This window comes from Scatophagus argus, chromosome 11 (genome assembly GCF_020382885.2).
Source record: "Scatophagus argus isolate fScaArg1 chromosome 11, fScaArg1.pri, whole genome shotgun sequence".
Lineage (NCBI taxonomy): Eukaryota > Metazoa > Chordata > Actinopteri > Scatophagidae > Scatophagus > Scatophagus argus.
Genome location: NC_058503.1, coordinates 6,367,571 through 6,380,415, shown reverse-complemented (window position 1 = coordinate 6,380,415; position 12,845 = coordinate 6,367,571). Strand labels below are relative to the sequence as shown.

The 12,845-nt window shown below is 40.3% G+C and overlaps 1 protein-coding gene across 2 annotated transcripts in view; it reads right to left on the bottom strand.

Annotated features, from left to right (window-relative positions):
- Positions 1-511: 511 nt before the first annotated feature.
- Positions 512-12,845, bottom strand: part of cerkl (ceramide kinase-like) — a 30,726-nt gene continuing 18,392 nt past the window's right edge. Inside the window, exons 7-15 of one of the 2 annotated variants that reach the window (XM_046404040.1) lie at positions 10,687-10,817; positions 10,470-10,544; positions 6,272-6,449; positions 5,424-5,486; positions 4,771-4,796; positions 4,552-4,660; positions 4,319-4,415; positions 1,947-2,143; positions 512-684 (exon numbers count right to left, since the gene is read on the bottom strand). In XM_046404040.1, coding sequence (XP_046259996.1) covers positions 606-684; positions 1,947-2,143; positions 4,319-4,415; positions 4,552-4,660; positions 4,771-4,796; positions 5,424-5,486; positions 6,272-6,449; positions 10,470-10,544; positions 10,687-10,817 — 955 coding nt within the window. In that variant the 3' untranslated portion in view covers positions 512-605. Of the gene's footprint in view, positions 685-1,049; positions 1,207-1,946; positions 2,144-4,318; positions 4,416-4,551; positions 4,661-4,770; positions 4,797-5,423; positions 5,487-6,271; positions 6,450-10,469; positions 10,545-10,686; positions 10,818-12,845 lie in introns of those variants that run through there. The other variant, XM_046404041.1, reaches the window with a different exon arrangement.

The following is a 12,845-nucleotide window of genomic DNA, read 5'->3' as shown; positions in this document are numbered from 1 at the left end:
ATAAGAGCTTTTAAATGCAAACAGCGATATTTAATAAAAACAGCTATGTTATAGTCAAATATAAAACTTTCACAATCTTTGGACACATTAGGCTCATCTACGCTGGTCCTGTCACGTTACGACCACGGCCACTATCATCAACATACAAACAATAATCAATACACTCATGACTAACAACAAAGAATTCTTTATCTGTATTTACTATTCTAAAAAGTTCTCTATTTCTTTACAATGTTGGATTCAATTATTTTAAAAAAAGAATAACAAATTGTAAAAAAAACAAAAAACAGGCAATACAAATTAAAAAGAAATTAAAGTTAAGTCATTTGAGAAGAGCAGGTAAGTAAAATATTGTCAAATGTAAACATTTATATGAATATAAAACATTCACCTTCATCAGTCGGTTCAGTTATAATAGCACAGCTAGTTTGGAGTTAAAGGTACCTCACATCACCTGTTGATTTATTAAAGCTGCAGTAATCAGTGAGAAGGAATAATTTGTCCCACTGACTGCTACTTTGAGACACGTCAGTTCACATTGCCATGGAAACAGTAAGTATTTTAGGAGGGCCAGCGCACACACACTGTAGCGCTCTCTGCTGGACTCAGATGCAGCTGCACGACACCGTCGACTCAGCCTCACCCACCTCCTCCCCGTACAAAGTGATGAGCTGCGGATGGACCCTAAACGCACCACACACACACACAGTCAAATGTATTTTTATGTTTGTATGCTGTCGCTGTCTCTGTCTGAGGTTATTGTCTCCAGCCCAACACAGTGGAGGAGAATTATATTTTGCTTGAGGAGTTTAAAAAACAGCAGGATGACAAACTGTAACAAGCAGTTTTAGAATAAAGTGAGTAGCAAAAGAATAAAAAAAAGGATATCTCCATAGACAGGCACCAACATGATGGATGACCATATTTCCTGTTCTCATAACACAATTATGCTTTATTCCAATATAAGAAGTCCTTTCTTTCTGTACTGGTTGCTCCACATGCTGTCTACAAGACTGGACAGTTTGAGTACCATTAACTATGTGTAACTATGTGAATAACAGAGACATATGACCTAGTGTTAGTCTGGGTTGAAAGTGGCAGAAATATTTCTATACAGTGTAAATAGAACAGGAACCAGCACAGACCCTTGTGGTATCCCATTATTTATCCCAACAGAGGATGTTTTGAGGCCATCAGCTGAATCACCTGTGTAGTGTCAGACAAACACACAAACCAAGACAGTGCACCTGTATCAAAGCCTTAGATGATCAAAAAACCGAATCATTAATGACCCAGGCTTCAAATGTAAAAAGTTTTAAAATCTATCAGAGATGCAGCCAGACCAGAAAAATCTCTCTTTTCAACTCCACACCCCCAGTTTGTGACAGAGGTTTTGTCACGAAAGTTTAAAGTTTCAACCCAGTCCAAGAAATCCCTGATCAAATCACTGTGATATCATTGCTGTTATTTTCTCAGGCTTCATCAAGTTCCTCCAAAGTCACAAAAGACATTACACAGGTGTTTTTCACGAGCTGGCCATGAACACTGAAGTGATGTTAAGTGTGAAATCAGTGAAGTGACAGTGCCAGAAATCTCAGAGTCAAAGACCTTGAAATAAAGAAAAGTGAAACAAAAAGCAAAACTGCTTAGAAAGACAAGCGGTATGGGAAAGTGAGAATGTTTTTTGGGTGAAATGACCCTTTACAAGAAGTGATCTTGAACGCAATTTAATATGACATACAGTAACATATGTATAACTGTTTGATTAAGCAGCTTACTGATTAGACCTCATATAGACCGAAAAAACTTACCAAGAAAACCGCTGGCCGATTAATCAGTAATTAATCATTAGTTGTAGCCCTGTGTAAAAAGCACTGATAATACCAATATTTATGATTATTGTAATTACAATTGCATAGTTTTTTTCAATAATGGTAACACCATACCTGACAAACACTTCATTAGCCATCTCCACCAGCTCTCCGTCAATGTTCCAGGGGAAGGTGGCTCCCTCTGATTGGATGATGGGTGAGTTCTTGGACTCGCTCTCTTCCTCGCTCTCCTCCTCAGACCAGCCAATCAGCAGCTGGGGGCGGATTCTTACAGCTGACACATCATGCGTCTCCACGAACGAGAAGCTGAACTGCAAACGAACCATCAATCAAACTGTGAGCCCAAATCAGTGTGTGTGTTTGTGTGCATGTGTGTGTGTGTGTGTGTGTGTGTGTGTGTGTGCACTCTGGCAGATCAAAGGTCAGCTGAGGAGGACAGAAAGTCTTATTAAGATCCTTGTTAAGCAGCTTGTTAATCTGTGACTCTATTTACTGTCCTCTGCTGTCTCTATTGTAACAGCATGGAGCTCCAACAGGGAGCAGCAAAGACCAACAGACAGACATACAGACACAAACAGCCTGACTGTCTCCGTCCTGCCTGCCTTTTAAAATTGTGTTTTAAAAAAAAATAAACTTCCCAGGAGAATCTAAAATTTGAGCTCAAATTAGTAATCAATTTACTCAATTTATTGATAAATATAATCAATGACTATTTTCATCACTGATTCATCATCTAAATTTCTTTCAGGACAAAATGCCAAACATTTTATGGCTTCTGCTTCTCAAATATGACATTTAGCTGTTTGTCTTAAATTCCAGTAAACATAATCATTTTGTAATTGGAGGGCATGTGGACGTGCCACTAGTCAGCTCTGGCTAACTGTGATTATTACATTTCTCACTGTTTTCTTATGTTTCACAAACCAAACATTATATGAACTGATCCTGAAAATAAGAAGCAGCTTCATCTACGATAATAAAATAAATAATAAGAGAACAATAATTAGTTGCAGCCAAATGTAAAATAGTTAAAAATTTCTTCCACTAACCAGCAGTAAAATGCTGCTTAAACCTTAATGTATGAGAAATAGTAATTTAATTATGTAATATGTAATCCTTTCATTGGCAAGTGCTACAACATGAGGCTTCAGCAGTCTGAGTTAGACACATCAAATGAGAATTCCTCTTTGTGTTGCTTTCTCTCAAATGAAGCTCAGCATGGAGGCACAGGAAATTTTGTACTAAAAAGACTTTAACTTGATATCAAGATATCCATTAAATGAGGAGTAGAAGAGTGGTGATTTATGATTTAGATCTTTAGAATACACTACTGAAAATTCTGGTTTGTACACTTGCACGCAGCCTGACTCGGGTGAGGCTCAGTGTCCACGGTGGGAGTCGTCCACTGTTACACCATCTTGTCACGTTTGACGCTGAACTGTCCGTCTCTCCATCAGGACGGAGGCTAACAGGATGTAGGTCAGTGAGTAAACAGCCTGTCTGCTCTGCAGGACAGTGAATGCCACACTGTTAGTATATTTGGTAAGTGGGTTAGTCTCGCAGGCCAGGCCAGACTATGCTGAACCAGGTTAATCTACCCATTAACTAGTTTGTTTCCTTTGTTGTGTGAGAGGTGCAGACTTATGACGGCGAGGTCAACACCGAGAAACCTCAACAACTGAAGGAATTATTTCCAACACAACCCACACTGGGTGTGAGTATGAATGGGCCGGAACAACATTTGACTGATGGAAGACCTTCAGATAGGCGACTCATTTTCAACTGACTGTTTGATGAAAATAGCAGATTTGATCAGCTGGAGCTAATTAACATTAGTTCAGCAACAGCTAAATGAAACGTCTATGTGTTCTGTGGTTAATGTGCTTTATGCAGTTGGTATTTGTGTTCAACAAAACATTGTTTAAGGGTTGCAAGATGCATCACTCGGTGCGTACACCCCCTGTACTGCAGTTGTGTTTTTTTATAGTTTGGCCACTGGGGGCAGTGGAAACAAGCATTGTACACAACATGCTGCGACACTGACACACCATTATTAATAAAGATTCTCTATGCTGGACTATATTCACCAGCTATTTGCTGACTTTGTCCATCTGTCCGCTGTTTGGCGCCTTGCAGTGAGTGCATTGTGGGTTTTTTCTAGCTTTTTAGCTGCATTCTGTGGCTGAGAGCATGACATTGTGAGAGCAGTAAGAGCGGACCAAAACATTAAAGTTGCAGGCCAGACAGATTAACAGTGAGCTTAAAGTCACAATAAAACTCCATGAGAGCAAGCACTGTTCACATTGTTTTCAAATTGGCATTTGATACATCATTCTGAAAATATCGATAATACTAACTTTAATATTTTCCTAGCTAAACTTTAATTCATATCATATTAACATTTTAATCTGATCAGCTTAATGTTGTTTCCAGCGTACAGCTCCTGAACAAAAACTGAAAGGATGTTGACTGACAGCTGCTCTCACCTGTCCACTAGAGCTGCTGTATCTCTTCAGGTGTTTGACAAACTCTGACCTGGAAGTATTTCCAACGGCAATCAAGGCTGCGCTGCCATTTGCCAAGCTGTCACAAACAGGAAAGAGTACATTCAGTAGCAGAAACATAATGAAATAACCTGCAGTGTGGTGCATTCAAGAACACAACACAGCTGACTTTAGCTTTCTCAGACGGATTAAGTGCTTGTCATACACCCCTGTACCTGGTGTTGGGAGCCAGTCCTTGAGGTGTGTGTGGACTCAGACAGGGGATGGACATGATACTGATGCTCAGATACTGACCCTGATTGGTCGTCCAGGACTCTTCCCCCCCTGCACCGACCAATCACAGCAAGAAAAACAGTAAATCAAATCTGAACTAGCTTTGATGTTGTGACCACAAGTGTATGACCACGTTAAAGACAGATATGTACTGGTCTCACCTGACTCCGAGTCCTGGTCCTGCTCTCTGAGAGAAAGAGGGAAGATCAAACTTTGTTTTAAAATAGGGATAAAGGCAAGTTAAGATAAATGTTGAATTAGGGCTGGGTTGAAGGCATCCACAATCTACTTTTGAGGGGAATGATGATGAGTTTTTAGTATTTACTGGACAGTATTTACTGTCCTCTTATTTCTGTTCACAAACTAGACTGCTATGGCGACTGGATGAATTACTTCCTTGGGTGACAATGTGACATGAGTTATAGCTAGCAACATGGCGGATCAGGAGCAAAAACATCTTTGATAGTTTAATATTGTGTTTTAGTAGTGGGGGGAAAAGACTGAGAGAAAAAGATTGAACTTATGGAATTATGGATCTTGATTGCTTTTCTAATTTCTAAATTGTTCTAGCTGTTTGATGTGTCAGTGCCTAGTGCTCCAAGAGAGGCAACAACATGGTTAGTGTGTAAGCAGAAACCTTCAGTGCCTGCAACCCCAAATAATCAGCAGCTGCCACATGAAAGAACTACGTATTACGTTGATACACACAGTGCTAATGTTGGTCTGAAGACACCTTAAAATTTACTGTATATACAAAACAGTATATGCACATATGTGTGTGTGCATGTATGTGTGTTCTCTGTATGTTTCTCACCGTTGTTCAAACAAACTGTTTGACTTCTTGGCTGGTAGAAAAGACAGTTGACAGTCCTCTGGTCTGAGGGAAACAGAAAAAAAGGGAAACCAGGCTAATGGTTTGCAGCCACAGTGCCTTAAGGTAAATGCTAACATGTTTACAATGACAACACATGTTTATGTTTAGCAGTAATATTCTGTTACAAGGAAGAGGCTGGAATTCTAAATTTTACTTCAGTGAAATTGCAAAAGTATTAGCATCAAAATATACTTAACGTACTCATCATGTAGAATGTCATATTTCTGAATAATGTATGTTATGGTATGGATGTATTGATGTGTTCAACACAGCTAAACCACCTTTACCACAATTCTGAAGCTGGTAGAAGTGATTTAACAACTTAATGTATATTTTATATGCTGGGTAGCATGTGAATTTACCCTCCTGGTTCAGTGAAGTTTTATTTCAATTTACAATATTACATCATATGTATTTGTTGATTAGATCTGTATTATTAAACTAAACCTGCCTAACTAGGAATCAAAGCTGTCAAATAAATGTAATGGACTAAAGAGTACAATATATAAAGTATAAAGTAGCAAAAAATGGAAGAAAGTACAAGTATCTCAAAATTCTACTTAAGCGTATTACTTGAGTAAATGTACTTAGTTTCCTTTTCACCACTTAAAATCAGTATGATTGATCCTCATATATCATATCATATCATGGCAATCCATCCAGAGGGCGTTAAAATCTAATCAACATATGACCATTAAAAAAATTTCAACATACCCTCTGTTGCTACTATAATGTTCCATGAACGTGTGTACATGTATGTGTGTATACTGTATCTGTGTGTGTGTTACCTCAGCCTAGCCAGTGTCTTCACCAGTGCGTACTCTCGTCGTCGTGATGATGGCATCCACCTCTTCTTCTCCGCTCGTGCTAAGCTCTGCCCACCAAAGCCAAACATGGCAGAGAAACCGAAACGCACCACCTGACCAAGAGATGAAAAGCTGCACATGTCCACCTGCTGCAGGTGACCTGCAGACAGACAGACAGACAGACAGAAAGAGAGAGAGAGAGGTGAGAGGTAGAGATGAAATATTAAAAACTACTTTTTAACTAAGAATATTTATTAGAAAATCTTAGGACCCTACACACACACACACACACACAGACCAAGCATGTAGTACGGCCAAATGGTCTTATGGTGAGAAGCTCGTTAATATTCATATGAAGCGACATACTAAATATGGGCAACAGAAAGAGGTCAGGGGTGTCTGTGTGTGTGTGCTTGTGTGTGTGTGTGTGTGTGTGTTAATCTCAAAAAAATTCTGTGGAATTGGTGACCAGTCAGTTTCTAGCTGTTATTGCTCCAGTTTGGCTAGTCTCTGGTGGTATATCACTCCAGTTTTACCAAATCCCTGGCTGGAACAGTTGACAGCCAGGCTTGCTTGACCAGTTTCTGTAGCAGCAGAATTTAGAGGACACTTACAGCAGATTTATGATAAATATGTCTAACTCAGTGTAAGGGAACATTAAATGACAACCTGTCCCTGGTAAAGTTTTCCAAAGCAAGAATATGATTATCACTGTGTGTGAAATTGTCCTTCAAATGACTAATGCAGTAATTTGACTGGGTTTTCTGCTCTGTGGAAACATCTAAACCAATAGGAATAAGATAAGATAAAAATCCATCAAAATGTGACTTTTTTACAGCACACATACACAAATGACCCTGTAAAGCAGCCAGCACTGTCTGTCAGTCATTAGTCAACATGTTTCCCTGTTTGCTGTTATAAACTTGAATGTCGTATATTAAACTACTGGGCTGCTAAACACGGGAAAGGCAAGGGTCATGTGACCAACAGAGACAAGTGAAGGCACCATTAGACTACTTTTTGGTGGCTTTGAATACTATCATGAACATATGTAATTTCTTTCTTACTTTCAAAGTTATATGTAAGGATAAGTTGTGTTTACTAACACATAATCCTCCTTCAGTGACCCAAGAAAACATGAATGGATAAACAAATATCTGATATGTGCACTTCCAATCCAGTCACAGTAAAAACAGTATGAACAAAGTTGGTACACCCAAGACTGTTTACTGTTTATTTTTCCAAAGTGTGTAAACAAATTACAAACCAAACACTAGCTGGGAAAAAATATATAATCAACCTCATCAACCTGATTTCACCATCAAGACCATCCAATCCAACACACACACACACACACACATACACACACACACACACACACAGCATGCCATCTGGCCACATACCTGCTATAACCTACTGAACTGCTGTCTCCCCACCTGTCTGCCTGCCTGCCTGTCTCTCTCTCTGGATAGAATCTGATTTCCTCACCATATGGCATGTTGCCTGTGTGTGTGTGTGTGTGTGTCACTGTGCATGTTTCTGTGTGAGACTAACCGACTGTCTCAGCTTTAATCCTGAGACGTGCTGTCTCACAGTAAGTGTGACGGTGAGATCAAACCTGCAGTGCTTATTAAAAACAGTGCAGCCAATAAGTACAGCCGTGCAGCAAGTAACATTACATAGTTTCATATATAAACAATAAACATGTTATTTTTTGTTTGTCAGCCGATATTTTAAAATATCGGCTTCCTCTATTTTGTATGTGCATTGCAGGACAGTAACAAAGGGTGACCTCACTCTGATCCCTCACATCACTATTCAACACTGATATGAATTCGTGGTTCACCCTTTCCCTGGCTGCCCCCCGGATGCTGAGGAGGGTGTACACTGTACTATTCTGCTGCCAACTTCCTCCACTGTAGGGCGTCTTACATAGCTCTCCAGCTCCACTGAGACCATGGTACTGGAGGAGGACTTGAGCCATTTCTACACCAAGGTTGCTCATATGGAGGCACACAGGGGGTCTTCCTTTTTCCTCAATTTTTGATTAGGGAGAAGTCACGTGTCCCACAGTGAATCTGCCCATGTTTTTTGTGACATCTGTTGATGCGTCCACCTTCAAGGAGATGGGTGATATAGATGTGATGAATGCATGGATACACATCCTGCGCAGTAATCATTTTAGGCGTTTTCTGCTGCTATAATAGCACCCAAACTGTGACAAATGACAAATCACTCTAGCCTGCTGCAGTGTCTGGGGTGGGATGCCTGGTCAGCCCAGTGTCGAAGACCTGGCCAGTCATCTCATCACATCATTTTTCTGAAGTCGCTGAAAGTTCTGCTCCATCTCCTCCTCTGTTACCAGCAAACCTGTCTTAGGTTTGAACAGCTCCTGAATTGGAGTGCATCACGTTTAATGCCTTTGCCTCAGGTGTTTAACTGCAGTGAAGCCAACTGGAGGGCGAAAATGGATGTAACAATATCAGTTAAACTACGACTGAACTGTGTGTGAGTATCAGTTGCTACATCAACAGAATGTGCTTGTAAGATCTGTTTTATTCTCATATCTTTACAATAAATATGAAGCTAAATGACTAATTGAGATATTATTAAATGCCATGTTTGTAAAATGACGACGTGCCTATTTACTTGAGGTTATTTGCCAGAGTATTTCTTGGCTGGTAGCAGTGAGGCCCTGGAGTCTCCGCTGACTGCATAGCAACTGCTTATAGTCAAGAAATAGTCTGTATAACATGTTAATTAGTGTGGTGCCAGGTTTGCTGTTCCCCCGTTTCCAGTCTTTCTGCACAGCTAAGAAAAGTAGCTGATGGCTGTAGCTTCATATATACCATACAGAAAGAAAGATTATTCCTAACGTTCAGCAAGAAAGCAAATAAGCGTATGTAGTAGTTTAAAAATCCTGAAAACAAGGACTCACTCCATTAAATACCCACCATGTCTACACCAAGTGACTAAAACTCCCAATCCCCCCTTCAAAAAACAAACAAACAAACAAAAAAGACATGGCATGAGCAGACAATCAAAGCATCCTCAATAGCAGTACCATTTTGAATCTGTGTTCAAGTTCTGTGTTCAAGGTAACCATAGGGACAGCGCTGATGAAACTAACAATGACTTGAACTGACTTCCTACACACTTTAAACATAGCCATAACACACACTGGGGTGTGCTGACATTGACAATAATGGCCTCACCACCTTCAGTGAGTTCATAAGTTTATCATGTCAGGGCACAGGAGACAGTTCATGTATGTTCCCCTTGGTTCAGAACTCACCTGTGATCTCCTGGTGTCCGTGGGAACAGCTTCCTGCCTGGGAACTTTAACTGTTTTCTATTGTTCAGGAATTAGTCTTATTTGTGACACTGAATACTCCCATCTGTCACACACAGACACACACACACACACACACACACACACAAACACACAGCTCCAGTGTTAATTAGTGTTAATGAACCACCATCTCACCACAACCTATCATTCAAACACAGCATCCTGCCCTGCTGCCAGCTGATTGGTCGGCAGGTTTCCCTGGGAGGAGGCAAGGAGAGGTGAAGGGGGCGGGGCTACAGTGAGCAGAGTAAACCTGTGATTTAAAGTGAAACTGATCCTGCCGTTAGACATCTGTCTGCTCCCTCCCTCATGAGTTCAGTCACACCATCTACTATACTCTTCCTGTAGGTTTGTTTGTCCTCAAAGTTTGTCCCTGCTGACACTCCAAGTGAACATCAGCCAATCACATCAGAGCTTAACAGGAACACAGGCTCCTGACTGGCTCATTGCTTAAAGGAAATCAAATTGGGGACAATGGGGAGGTGATGATAAAGATGACCTGGAATGCACCCAAGATGACATGACTAGAGATCTATAAGCATAGAAACCCACAAAAGACAATGTGACAATAGATCTGGAAGTGGGAGGAGCTACATAGGACAACATGTTTATAGATCTAAAACAGGCAGAACCACTCCAGACTATAAATGAAGAACAGGTGAATTCAAATGTACCAGAGAGGTAAATGTAAACTGAACAGGTAGAACCCATCCATGATGATATCACTATAAGACAAAGTAGAAATCCACCAGGAGTAAACCCACCACAGCCATTGTGATTATGGAACCAGGATGTTGCATCTATAGATACAGAACAGGCAGAACCTACCCAGGACAATGTGCAGGGCTGCAGTGACTGGATCTCTGACTCCATGAACAGAGCAAGAAACCACATCTGTAGAACCTGTAAAGATGGGCAGCCAATGAAAAATCCTGTCTAACATTTCAACATAATGTAGATATACAGTGTGTATTTCAAGACAGTGCTGGTCCACAGTGTGTGAGACAGCATGCGGATCTACAGGAGGGTGTGTCCTCTTTCTCACCAGCTGGAATGATTCCCAGAGGCAACACTGGTTTCACTGGTTTCTCTGGGGAATCAGCATCCAGCTGAGCTCTGAGGACCATAGCATGACACAGCTCTGCCACCGAACCGTCACCCCCAACACATACCACCCTGGAGACAAAACAACGCAATGACACATGGACAGCCTGGTAGACAGGTAGAGTCAAACAGAAAGAAAATTATTTGCATTTATGTAAACTTGTAATAACAGTAATCTAGGCCAAAATCAAATTATCCTCTCAACTTATATTGTGAAATTGAAGACATTTCATTTCACTTTCATCTCAACTTCTGATGGCTGGCTGGAAATCCAGTGACAGTGAACACTCATAAAAGAGCTGTCTTTGTGGCACCTTAAACAGGCATCTTCAAATACACGGTTATCCCGCAGTGGAGGTGGCTTCTACACAGGACCATCGCTGAGGATTTCCTTACTAACAATAACACTAAAGGGGCTCTTTATCAGACCTCAATACTTTTTTGAGACCAGTAGAAATGTGTGCTGAAAATTCTGAAAGTACTGAAAACTGACAAGTCGTAGTCTTGTTGATTTACAAATTTATATTAATTTGAATTTTTATTAAAATCAATAAATCAATCAACTTTAAACAGTATTTAATCTAGGCAAAAGACAACATTAAACATGTGAAAAAGCCAGCCTAACAGTAAATGAGTTCCACTTCACAATAGAATGAGCCTCTAAAATCCTGTCTGTGACCCAGGTAACTGCAGACAAAAACTTAAAAACAAATAAAACAAATAATAGTTTAGTAAGATGGCGTAGAGTGGCTGCTTGTTATAACAGCTCCTACTCTTCTTTTCTTATTCACCTCTTTTAAGTAAGTATTCCTTTTTTGTAACTTTTACTTTCTGTTGGGGCAACAGCATTCTCTACTGCAGACAGGAAGAGACTGGACAAAATCATCAGCAAGGCCAGCTCCACTGTAGGGAGCCAGTGCAGGAGGTGGGAGAGAAAAGGATGATAGCCTAGCTGTCCTATGATGGAGAATGACCCCCACCGCCTGTATGAGACTGACAGCGCTGGGCAGCTCCTTCATCGGCAGGCTGCTTCACCCAAAGTGTGTGAAGGAGCATGACTGTAGGTCCTTCCTCTCAAACTCAATGTCAATAAATCACTATTAAGTAATCCTCCATCTAGTGCAATTCAGTAATGTTTTTACTGCTAACAATTAAAAAATTGTGAAATACTGTAAAAATCGAGTGTGTGCGTGTGTGTGTGTGTGTGTGTGTGTGTGTGTGTGTGTGTGTATCGTGTGTTTTTGATAGTTTCTTTAGAAAAGGGTGTAAATATCCCCATATTTTTTTCTTAACCTACCTCTATACAGAGTCAGCCAAAATAATACATACACACATCAGGAAAAAATAAACATGCATGTGTATGTGAATTTCCCCAGTGTGAGACTAATAATGGTCTATCTTATCTTATCTTATCTGTAATGAGCGTGGATGTATATATATATATATTTTTCTGTATATATATATATATATATATATATGTGTGTGTGTGTGTGTGTGTGTGTATAGTACCAGTGGTATTGGTGGTGGCAGTAATCTATTAATCTTTACAAAAAATGAAATCACAAAGACTCATTTTGAGAGTTTGTATTTGTGGTAAACATGAGGTGAACAGACTCAACCCCTCCTGTGGATGAGATTACTTGAAGCTCCGGTCACCACGGTGACAGCCAGCCTAATTGGCAAATGTAGGTTTCAACCAAATCCTCACCAGAGCAGCCTCACACACACACATTCAAACACACACACACACACACACACACACACTGAGCAGCTAGCTTAGCAACGAAGCTAATCTTCTCTAAGCACATTAAGCTTTATGAGGGCTGAGCGCAAAAGCTGCTTACACACGCACCCGAACACACACACACACACAAATGCATACTAGCACTTACGCGCATGCACAGAACATACACACACACACACACACACACAGACACTGCAGATAGTGATAAGACTTTGATGAGTATTTTGGTATTTTGTAACTATTCTTGTTGTTTCATTTTTGTTTCACTTCTTCAAAATATTATTTTACCTTTATTGGTGACCAGTTACCAGTTGGTGTTTGACCTCACCTGTCAGTGGGTGTGGGTGTTTGTGTGC